The 12,388-nt window shown below is 33.9% G+C and overlaps 1 protein-coding gene across 1 annotated transcript in view; it reads right to left on the reverse strand.

Annotated features, from left to right (window-relative positions):
• LOC134844853 (acetylcholine receptor subunit alpha-like 1) overlaps window positions 1-12,089 on the reverse strand; it is a 30,361-nt gene extending 18,272 nt beyond the window's left edge. Inside the window, exons 1-4 of the mRNA XM_063861668.1 lie at window positions 11,819-12,089; window positions 11,069-11,269; window positions 10,607-10,878; window positions 8,974-9,130 (exon numbers count right to left, since the gene is read on the reverse strand). Of these exons, the coding sequence (XP_063717738.1) occupies window positions 8,974-9,130; window positions 10,607-10,878; window positions 11,069-11,269; window positions 11,819-11,993 (805 nt within the window). The 5' untranslated portion in view covers window positions 11,994-12,089. The remainder of the gene's footprint in view (window positions 1-8,973; window positions 9,131-10,606; window positions 10,879-11,068; window positions 11,270-11,818) is intronic.
• Window positions 12,090-12,388: the final 299 nt, after the last annotated feature.

The following is a 12,388-nucleotide window of genomic DNA, read 5'->3' on the forward strand; positions in this document are numbered from 1 at the left end:
GTTTTTTGAAAAAATTGACTGCGGCTCAGAAAACTTTTTAAAAAAAAACGATCCTTATACTATTTTAGGAGAGTTCGGAAAATCAAATTGGTCGACGTATAAAAATTAAATATTGATTAATCAGGGTTTACATCTGACCGCTTTAATTAGTATTGTAGGCCAACAAGTTATAAGAGTCAAATAGAACAGCAATGAGAACAAACGCAAGTATTTCCATTGTTAGAGATACATGGAGAGCCAAAAATATCAAGGCGTATCACCTGTTTTAAATCTTTCTAATAAATTTTGTCCATGTGGTTTTTCCATTTTGTTTTAAATTATGATTCTGCAGTTATGTCAAATGGTGTGAACAGCGCAAAACTTCTGGTTGATATTTTCTTCAAATAAGAAAAGAATTGATCACTTTCAGATCATCCCTCTCCAGTCATTTACTTTTTGAAAACTAGATGGGTCCACAATTTTGGAACAGGCATGGATCGTTTCCGATATTTCACGCTGTTCATCGATGACGATTCTTCATTTATCTCCCCTCTGCAGACCACTTACAGACCAATTTGCTGTGCTCATGATTTTATTATCTCGACTGTTGCACATCACCAAGAGGTCTCATTCCTGAACTTTAATTCTGAAGAAGGCAATTTTTTTCAAAAGCTGCGACTAATTGCTCTGTAAGCATTGAGAGTTTTCCATAATTCAAGTTGACCCACAAACTTTCTTCTGTAAATGACATTGCTCTTATCATGAAAACAGGGCTCCGAAGGAGCACATTTTAGTTCTGATGTGCATCAAGAAAACCAGGTTGAGAGTGATTACATTAAAAATGTTGGTACACGCTGAAAACTCTTTCGTATCGAACAAAGTAAACAGATTATGGAGTTTGTTGTAATTTCTAGCTTTAACTTCGAGCCAAGTATGCTTTATAGCATAGGCTGCTTTGCACCAGAAACAAACGAGTACCTAGTTTAATTTTTCATTTTCAAGCGATTTAATTCATTTGTAATTCTTATGGTTGTGTTGCTGTCTACAGTTGAATAACTTGGACGTGGTAAACAAAAAATTGCCATAAAGCCAATGGCTTTGAGCCTCCATCCAACCTGATTACTTGTAAAGTTCTTCGTAGATTGCCGGTTTTCATATGTGTCTGCTCTTAATACCAGACAGCGTTACCGCATTCGAGAAAATTCATACAATGCGTGCAATTGATTTTTCGATAGGTCCGGATTTCTACTTCGAATGTTAACAATCATAACAAGACTGCTCGTATCAAGTCCTGAATGTTCCGACTGCCTTTTAAGGTTTTATGGAGCAGTAATAACATTAAAAAATTAAATGTATTAAAATAAATGAATTTTTTAATGAAAATCATCCCCACACGCCATATAAAGTAGAAAAGGATCGATTTCGCTCCTTTTAACAAATCAATTATGGCAAATAAGCTTCTTTTAACCAATTTGGAATGATTTTAAGACGGATTAACTCTCCGCTTACGCGTTATTAGCGCGAAATATATCGCGCGTTAATTGTCCCAAATTGGCCAAAATGGCAATCTTTAAACCCGCATAACTTTACGAAAAACGATCACAGGTGAAATATCTTTTCAAATTTGAGCTCAGGGAAACAAAACCTTTTGAATGATATAAAAAAATTCCGTCAAAAATGACTAGTTAAAAAGGCGAAATTTGTCTGAAGAAAAAAAAACCCACCCCGAGCACAAATATTCCGTTACTTTCGTATCGAAAGTCAAAACAATAATCAATTTTTTCAAATCTAATATAATGGTAGTTTATATGAAAAAAAGACAATCTATTGGGAGAAAGCTATGATACCCGAAAGTCTGTGTTTGAGCGCTTCAACCAGTAAAAAGAATATCTAGCGTTATGAGCGCATAGAAAGATATGTAGCTGCTCAAATTTTCAATTTTCTCATCGATCTGCACAAAATGAAAGAAAAAACTTAGCAAAACTAAAAATTTAGCTATAAATTATCATCGCTTTGGATTTTTTTAAACTTCATTGAAATCAGGGACCACCCTTTTATTCACTGTGGTTAAAATGTTGATTTTTATTCATTAGAACTGGGGATAATATAGTAAAACTGTTAGAACTAGTCTAAACTTATTTTTATGTTGAGAAGTTTCTTGTGTTTTTGGTGTTTATTTTATGTAAATTTGTGGTTTGTGATGCATTTATGCAGCAGAAAATTTATCGCAGTGTTTTTTGCTTATTGTCAAATCTTCATTGCACTTTCCTTTCCGGGGGATTGCGTCAGAATTGTTAGATTATATTGGAATTTGTATACGATGCGTTTTTATATGAATTTAAAAAATTAATTTTAGTTCTCATGTTAATTAGGTTCTCTTTTAGCGAAAAATTATTCTGATTATTGTTCCGACTTTCTCTGATGCTCGGGGTGGGTTTTTTTTCTTCAGACAAATTTCGTCTTTTTAACTAGCCATTTTTGACGGAATTTTTTAAATATCATTCAAAAGGTTTTGTTGTCTTGAGCTCACATTTGAAAAGATATTCCACCTGTGATTATTTTTCATAAAGTTATGGGGGTTTAAAGATTGCCATTTTTGCCAATTTGGGACAATTAACGCGCGATATATTTCGCGCTATTAACGCGTAAGCGGGGAGTTAATCCGTCCTAAAATTGTTCCAAATTGGTTGAAAGAAGCTTATTTGCCATAATTGATTTGTTACAAGGAGCGAAATCTATCCTTTTGTACTTTAGATGGCGTGTGGCGGGGGGGGGGGGGGATGATTTTCAACGAAAATTTCAAATTTCGCGCTATTAACGCAGTTATAGACTCTTCCGCATTATTAGGGTAATTTGTATTTTTTCTACTTGAGCGTGCAAAATCAACATTGTGTTTATATGTACTCCTAAATATCTAAAAAAATGAACTTCTGCATTTCTATTGTTATTCAGTTAAAAATAGTCCTAGATATTTTCCAGGTGATGTTTTTTTTCAAATTTGATATTTTTAGTTTTATCGCCATATAGTGCAAGGTTAGATTGGCACAGCCATTTGTTGACCTTATTAATGATTGTCTGACGTCTATTTGTTAACATAGGCGTTTTCAAGTATTGACAACTGTATCGTCCAAGTAAAGAAAAAAGTTACTTCTTCTGCTGTTTTCATCGACAGACGAATCACTTACCTGTCGCATGAAAAATAGTTGACCTAGAAATGAGCTCTGTGGTACTTAACACTAAAAAATGAAGATTTGTAGTTTTCGGTTTTTATATACTGCTTACGAACTAAGACTTTAAAATCTTGCTTCCAAGTTATCGGAAGCCAATGCCATAGAGTTTTTTAAGTAAAACGGAACTAATAGCCGAACCGAACTCGAAATCTATCAAAGTTCACTGTCTATTTGCATTGAAACGGATTTTTTTAAAACCAAGTTCTATTTCTTCTATAAGCAATATAATTTAATCCACTCTGCCTCGCTTCTCACGAATTCCGAAATGTCTATCTGACTGCTTGTCAAACTGGTTCATATAAACTGTTTATTAGTTATGAAAAATGCATCAGTCATTGGCAAAAAGGAAATTGGGCTTAAATTTTGCGATTTATCTTTTTCCACCTCCTTCATGAGATGATGCAGTTTTTGCAATTATCAAGCGTTTGGTAACACAATTTTTCTAAAACAATCTTTAAAAGTTAATTCTTGTGGATCAACCGTTTACTCCTTTAAGTGTTTTACAATTAGATAATTGATGGCAGAGCCGTCTGAGTTGTAACTGTTTGAGCTGAAGTGAGTGGAGGGTGGGGGAGTGGATGGGGGACTTCATGCTGTCTTCAAACATCATGTCAGAACCCGCTCTCCTTGCAGAAGATTTCCAAGAAAAAGTCATCTTTTTAGTTAAATTCAGTGCAATATAATTGTTCCAGTTGAATTAAATCAAATTTTACCAAACTTTTCACCCTTTTTTGAAAAAGAAAGTTGATAATGGACAAAACGACATCATCGGACTATACAAAAAAATTATGTTATCAAAAATGAAAGTTTGATTCATACTCAGAGACTGCTGATATATAGCTTCAAGCTGATCAATTATAATATTTTTTATTTCTTATATGGAAAATGGCTGGCACCGTACCAAAAATTAAGGTTCTGTTAAGTTTTCCCCTAGTAAACATTTTAAGTAGTGTTTAGCCAGTGGTTGATGCTAGAAGAAGATGCAAACCCTGTATGAAGAATTAGATTATAAACTAAAATTTTAAGATAACTCATCATACGGTTAACAAAACATCAATTTAGCTAGACAACCGAATACGAAAAACTTGATTGATGAGAAGTCTTACAAAACTGTTTAGAAACACTTATTCAAATACTGAGTACAGCCCAGAAAGATTTAAAAGGGGTGAGGTTGCTATTATCTACAATTAAACACAAGAAGTCTATCATTGTTGGAGTCTTCATAATGCAGTATGCTAAGCTCAGAATACTGGAGTTCTTTTATAATTTTCTTGTCAAGTTGTGTGACGTAAAAATTTTTGAATAATTAGAAACTAACGCAGACTCGCTTGATTTAACTTTTCCCGAAGAAAAATGTTACGACTGTTTTCAGCCAGATAAAAGCGCCTCATTGAAAAACTGAGATAAACTGAATGCAGAGTGAATGAAGTCATTCCTGCCATGAAAATTGAATGAATTCATTCTTGCCTCGAAATTGTTGCAACATTCATAAAAAGCATGAAAAATGGGAGCCTTCATTTTTCAAAGAGAAACTTACGTGTAAAGAGGAGCTCTGTTTATGTAGCAGGACATATTGATGCCATGACAACAAGTCAGATATGTTCCAATTCAGATGCAAAAGTTTAGATAAAAAACTTCCGAAAAACCCGAGAAATGGTTTTATAGCAAAGTACAGTAGAATACTTGATGAGGTAGTTATTTCACATCTAAAAACAGAGGATTCAGAACTTATTTTTATGTTGTTACTACATGTGAACAGACAAAAGAAGGATTTATTTAATTTTACCCAAAATTCCAACTTCAAGATAATGAAATTCATACAAAACCATTGAAAGTATAAGAAAACATCTAATGTAGTAAATCATTTTTGCGGTCGTATTTTGTATCAATTTTGTATAAGTTTGTGATGAACTAATTATTCAAAGCACGGATTAAATGCATTCTTAGTAAACTTTTTTTTCAAAGTTTTTTAAAAGTTTCAGTAAGTTTCACATAAGAACTTTTTGTAGCAACATTTTTTTCATCACTCTACAAAAAACCAGTAAGATTTACTACAAATCTGAATATAAATTTAACTGTTTTGAACTCGAATAGTTCTGAAAAAACTCTTATCATTGACTAATCATGAATCCAAAAAATCTACCATAATGGCAACCTTCTACACTAGACACTTTATACCTCATTATATTTTACCAATAAGGTAATGCGGGTCTAAAATTTTGTTCAAAAGTTTTTTCTATCATGGTACTCACACTTGAACTTTGCCATTTTTATTCCTTATGTTATTACAATACAAACCTTCTATCAATTTTAGTACATAGCTACGTTGATTGGATATCTACAATTTGTTTTAAAACAAGGCTCCCCCTACTTTAACTTGAAAGTTTTATACAAGTACTTATTTTTTGAGATATTAACGGCATTTATTATCTCTTGAGAGGATTTCTTCTAAAAAAACTTTGGTTGAGTTTGGTCTCTAATCATGATTGGCCTTGAGTTGGTACTGATTGCAGATAAAACAGAAACGTATTGTCTCCATCGTTGTGTATCAAACTGTTAAGCTCAAGTTATTAGACCCCTAGATCAGGCCTTCTTAAATATATGGCCATTCGAAAGAAGTCAGTTTGGCCAAATTGAGGTATATTTAAAAACTGTGCCTAGTCTCAAGTGTTTGAAGTTTGGGCTGAGCGGTTCTCACTTGAATAATAACAATAATTGTTATTATAATGTTTTAAACTAAAATCATATCTTTTTTTTCACAGGGAAAAACCATGCTAAACAATTTAAAGTAGAGTCGGAACAATCAAGATTTTGCCATATAACTCTTGAAATTATCGGTCATCCATTTTTCTTTTATTTTTGACGCATGAATCAATGAAGATCAAATTGAGAAAACAATGCCCTACAGACATATTGATTACTTTCATGTATCAAGCGAAACGTTTGTCGGATTGACCACTTTTTGATCACTGCCAAATTCGCAATTAGTGATTTCGTTTAACCGGAGTTGATACATCAATTGGCCAGGGTCGATACTTGATACAAAAAATGTCGATAAAATGGACAGACCACCAGCAAAAAGTTGGACAGCAATCATTTTTGCTCGCATTTTGTCTCTTTTTTAAGTTTATTTGAACACACAATTTTCTCACAATTTCGAAACTGATGTGTTTTTTTAGCGAGGCCAGACTGTGCATTGGAAAAGCGCACAAACTGGCGCCTGTCTTTTTGGAACCCAAAGACAGTTCTTGAAACTTATTACACAATGACAATGGATTCAGCTTACAAAATATCCGTGGAATCTCCGCTCAACTATGTATGGCGTAAAATTTGACGGCACACTTATTTTGTCACGGATATTGTAAGGAGCAAAAATAGCTAGTCGTCTTCCGGACTCAGCAAATTGTACGTGGATTCCATAAAAGTAAGTGGATTCCGCTAATATTTTGCAGATTTTGCTCACACTTTGCGGGTTCGATTTCATTTTGCGGATTCCGCTGACAGTTGCTTTTTACGCGACAGTTAAGCTTTACTATACGAATATTTTTTTGTTTGCTTGTGGAACTTGTGGAGTTGTTGCGTTTTCGCAAGCTTTCTTGTTTTTGGAGCGATTTCGAGCAATACCGAGGCTTAGCTACCACTTTGTGGAATCCAGAACATCAAAGAAGATCAAAAAAAGATAGTGGATTGCTATTCATAAAATACACAGTTTTGCCTCGTAATGAGACAAATGAAAAAGATGAGACTGGGTGAAATTTATGTGGTCAGATTTACCTAACGGCTCTGGACATTTATGCCGGTAACCTAACCCATGGAAAATTTTGAGCAAACTTGAATGCCTTCCACCAACTTTTCTCAGTCAACTGATAGTTTGAGGCAGTTTTGATCCTGAACTGGATAGAAAAGCTAGAAATTTTTTTTTTAAAGTGAGTAAAAATTTTCAGAAAAAAAATAACTTCCGCTTATCACGAAAATTAACTTGGGCTGAATTTTGAGATTGAAAAATTTCATTTAATGAGTGGAAAAATTGAGAAAACAAAAAATCGTTTCTCGTTTTCTGTTTCTTTTTCAGCGCAATAAAGCGTAATGAAATTTTTTTGATAGATTGCAGGAAAAATCTTTTGTCGCTAAAACGATGAGTCATCCTTCAACAATTTTTAGTTTAACAGAATCTATATCACCACTTAACGACAGAATTTAGTACTGTCCTAAATTTGTGATTATTTCCCTCGCCTTCGGGTTTTTGTCTCGGCTTGCATCTCTGATGATTTTCAAGATTGGGTCCTTCTCAATGTTAGCCTCCACTGTTTTAAGAGAGAGTACGTCAGGATGGTCCACTTTTCTCACCACTTTGCTGTCCGTCGGTATCACGGAATATATCTACTTGTCTGTGTTTACAAGGGGTAAGAAAGACCGGGAAATTTAGATGGAAATGAGATGATTGTATTGAGTTTCTTTGATGCTGTATCTGATTGGGGTAGTTTTTCTTCAGGTGTGATTTCAATATCTGAGTCAGAGCTACTCGAGCCAAAGGTTGTTGATGGCTTCGTTAGATTACTGAAAATTAGATTAAGGTTAAAGTTGCCTGATTGTGTTGAAATATTTACAATTGCCGTGCTGTTATCGGTTTATCTGGTGTTACAGTTGAAAAAATTTGAGCCATATGCTTGCAATGTGAAATATCGAAAAAACATTTTGGATTGATAAAAAATTGAAAAATTTGAATTGAGCACTTGAGAACGAAGTCGTATCTAGCCAATGAAATTGTAAAGCTTATGTTAGATTCATTCTTCAACTACTCAGAAAAAAAATAAAAACAACTTCGTTCACAATCGGCCAAAACAGACCATAAAGTCGACCAAGGTCGACCAATTTGACCAGAGTTGATTAAGCGCAGCAAAAGTTGTCTACTGTCGAGCAAGGTTGAGATTTTGACATTGTTCGATCCGCAGAATCATGGAAAGAAAACAGTAAACCCTATAAATTAATCGGTCACTTTCAATCCCCGTAATTGTAACAGGCAATACAAGTTAAGATAACGGTGACAGTTTTAGTTCACATATACTAGGATCACATCAAACTGAAAGCCTGTTGTTGACCAATTATTTTTATTAGGAGGTTTCAAACGTTCTTGAAATTGCAATTAGCAATGCGGATATGATGAAGTGAATGATAAAAAACACTCGGTCCAGAAAATAAGCGAGATATTTCCACTCATTTTGCATTTGCTCCCCGTCGTCATTAAGTACCTGGACCACATCTATAGATTTGACATTGCTCATCTGTTGCAGTCCGAGAATAAATGTGAATCGACTCGAGATAATGACTCGCACCAAATTCCACACTCGTCGACCACTAGTGTGGTGAATATTGACAACTAAAATGGCATTTTAAGAATTCTAAAAAAAATTAGGCTTCCTAGGTCAAAAAGCAATATGGCATGAACCAATGCATTGTTTTGCCAGTTTTTATAAATGTTAACAAAATTTTATTTCATTGAATTTTTAAACATCTTTAAATTAAGTTTGATTTGCAGCCTAATATTTTTTTTGATATCTTGAATCCCATTTTTACCGAAAAACTTAATGAAAGTTATGAAAAAAGTTATGAAAAGTTATGAAAGTTATGAAAAAATGACTCATGATAGCTATGTTGTTCTAAAAGCACCATACTCAGTTTGATGATTTGTTTGTAGTATCTAATTTTGCCACACTAGAACATAGCTCTTCTCTACTTATTCGAATTATTAATCTGTTCTACTTGCCCAAGACAGCCGACAGACAGTTTGCAGACAAATGTACGAACACTAGCCGCATAGTTTTTATTGCCAAGGGAAGATTCACGGAGCTAAAAGGGAGCATGTCAAGGAGACTTCCGAAAATGACCATCTGAGCCAGCAGAACTGTGACCGCGAACGAAACCTATGCAATCAATCAAAATAAACTGAAACAATCCATTTGAAAAAAAAAAACAATTTGTATCTTTTTAAAATAAAATTATTTAATATAAGAGATATAAATTTTTAAGAGCTACAGATCTGTATCGAACAATTTGAGTGCGATCAAAACCTATGCAATCAACTATAAAAAATGAAATTATCCCATTTTAAAAAAGTTTCTAAACGTTTAATAAAAAGTTGTATATATTAGTCAAAATTGAATGGCCAAAATGTCAAAAACTAGTTGATAAAAATTTGCCACAGTACTCACCCAAAAGGCCCGTCATAGCGGGGACCAGCTCGATTTTTGAAGAATCCAGAAAAAAAAATTTCTAAATGTTCACTGAAATTACGCAAAGTCTCAGGTCACATCTTTAAATGCTCACTGAGACCTTAAATATTGGCTTAAGCGCCTCCTTAACTTAATGAATTCGTCTTTCAATGAAAAAATTTTGATTTGGGTTTGTACCCAAGTTCCCGGATTGACTTCTATACAAAAAATGCTAAAAACCTTCAAATTTTTATTTAAATACTTTTGAAAAATTTTGTTGCCGTTTTTTCTTGAAAGAAAAGTTTTTTTTTGTTACGAAACTGTATGATACGAACTTCATAAAAAACTGTATGATACGAACTTCATAAAAAACTTTTCAAGAACAGGAGAATTTGATTGCTTTACGTTTTATCCGCTAAGCCTTCTTTGTTAACAAACAAATTGCTTCTGAAAATCTTTTTTTTTGGCGTGCAAAGTTTTCATATAATTGTCTACAAAACAATCGAGAACCAGTATTCTTACACAGAAAAATCAAAAATCACAAAGAAGGCTTTCTGTGATGCTAGAACTATTCAGTTACAGTTTTAGATAATATCATTCAAATCTTAATCTGTCCAAAAAATAGGCCACAATTTTCAACCACTAAAGTTTTCGAAAGAGATGCCTCATAGCCATAAGCAAAAACAACACTGCTCGTATCAGGGCGAAGCCCTGAATGTTGCGACTATTTTTTAAGGTCAATGAAGCAGTATTAACATGAGTAAGTTAAATGTAGAAAAACAAGAAAAAAAATAAAACAAAATTTTTTTTAATTTGAGATTTTTTGTGAAAATCATCCCCCACACACAATTTTCACTAAAGAGGTACAAAGTTTGTACAAAATCGATGGTGGCGAATAAGCTTCCTTCAACTGGAACAATTTTTTAGACGCAATAGTGCAAAAATTATTAGTGCGAAAATTATCGCGCGTTAATTGTCCCAAATTGACCAAAATGACAATCTGTAAACCCCCATAACTTTACAAAAAAAATCACAAGTGAAATATCTTTTCAAATTTAGGCTCAGAACAAAACTATTTTTTTAATGATATAAAAAAAATTCCATTAAAAATGGTTATTTAAAAGTCGAAAATTGTCTGAAGAAGAAAAACCACCCCGATCACAAATATTCCGGTACTTATATATAAACCTTTTCACCGGATTCCACCGGGATGAAGAAAGTGAGGGAAGACAGAAAATACAGAGCTGCAAATGGAAAGATGAGAGCAGCGGTAAAGAACTCAGGTCTGCGTCGGATCCTGATCTCTGAAATCACTCCATTCAAGATGTTCCCATTCCATATTCTAGTTTCCGTTGCCATTATCGCTGGAAACTCCAGAATCCATTGGTCATTTATCATGTAATTATCAAGTGGCAACTCGTATTTCTCAGATTCCGCATTCCAAAAGCTCGCTTCAACGGCTGAAAAAATAGCTATGTTGAAAACCAAGTCTGTGGCTAAATTGCGTGCTAAAACTTGGAGTTGATTATCAGAAAGCTCAATTCTCAAAGTAACCCAACATGATGATTAGAAAATTTGTTCTCGTTCCAGGCTATTTTGATACTCTAGGAGGGACAACGAAAGTAGAAAACTACACTAAGTGCTGCCAACCCATTCGGTAGTTGCTGCTCGTCGACAAGAACTGTGTGGCTTTCAGTTGACAAGTCTGCTGATCGGCAGGGAATTTGGAGACATCAAAAGCACAGGACATCTTCATTGTCAAGAGAGAAGAATATGCAACCACTGTACCGTTGCTGTATACTCCCTGGCGACTGAAGCCACTGTACGTCTGCTCAGTCGTCTGCAACATCACTAAATATACAAAAAGCCACCAATATCCTGATATTTATTGTAAATTGAGTTATTTTTCAAATTCACAAATGATAAAACTATCAAAAAACAAAATCTTTTCTGTTTTTTTTAAAGTTTTCTTCTCATATGCAGGTTTTTTTAAATACAAATTAGTTAATTTCATATCTAAAAACTCCAGTAGAAGAATAGCCAGTTTTTATCTTCGATTTTTTTTGTTCTGACTTTTTTGCCGTCTTTTCTGACAGGTTATTTAAATTATATTAATCAATCAACTCCAAATCTGTCTGGAAAGCTGAAAAGCGATATAAGAACACCGTTTTTGTAAGAAATAATAATTGTTTGTTTGATTTTATATAGCAGCTCGAATCACGACTGCAATGGTTTCAATATTATACGTCAATCACTTCAACTGATGTTTATGATTTGCATGATAAATACTCCAAAAGGAGAAATTCATTCACCCCACCTTGGGGTTCATCAGAGCAATGCTTATAATTTTACAGTTTATAGAGGAAAAATGTGAAAAAGTACATTTTTACAAAAATTTACCAATGTCGGGGCTCCAGAAAGTTCCTGCTGGTACCAAAATTATATCCATAGATCCATCTCCATATAAACTGGGATCCCAAGCAGCACTTGGTGATGTGTAGTAGACGTAGAGAAAAAACTTAATCTCCCCCACTCCATTTTTCACATCCACGTTCAGTATTTGGAACAAGTCCATGTACACATACACTGTTGGGCAACAATTTTTAGAATTGAGGCTCTAAAAAAAGTAAAACTTATTTATTGACATTTTTTTTCTTGATATGCTTTCCCTCAACGAGTCGACACCACCCATCCACCAACCAGCATCTCCAGTGATTACGCCATCCATTTTTGGACTTCAAAATTTTACCGGCTGGTGTTTTCATGGCGTTTTCTAAGACCGTCGAAAAAATATTAGATCCACTGATTGAAAGATAGCCTATTTATTTCGGTATTCGTAAAAATATTCGTGATAGTGTCAAAATTTTATTTTTTTCCTCAGCAACAATAAAATGGAAAAGAAGCTGTAACAAACACAATCAAACTGAAAAATGGTTTTTTGCTTAAACTATATAGACTGATGAACACATT

The sequence above is a fragment of the Symsagittifera roscoffensis genome, chromosome 4, assembly GCF_963678635.1.
Source record: "Symsagittifera roscoffensis chromosome 4, txSymRosc1.1, whole genome shotgun sequence".
NCBI lineage: Eukaryota > Metazoa > Xenacoelomorpha > Acoela > Convolutidae > Symsagittifera > Symsagittifera roscoffensis.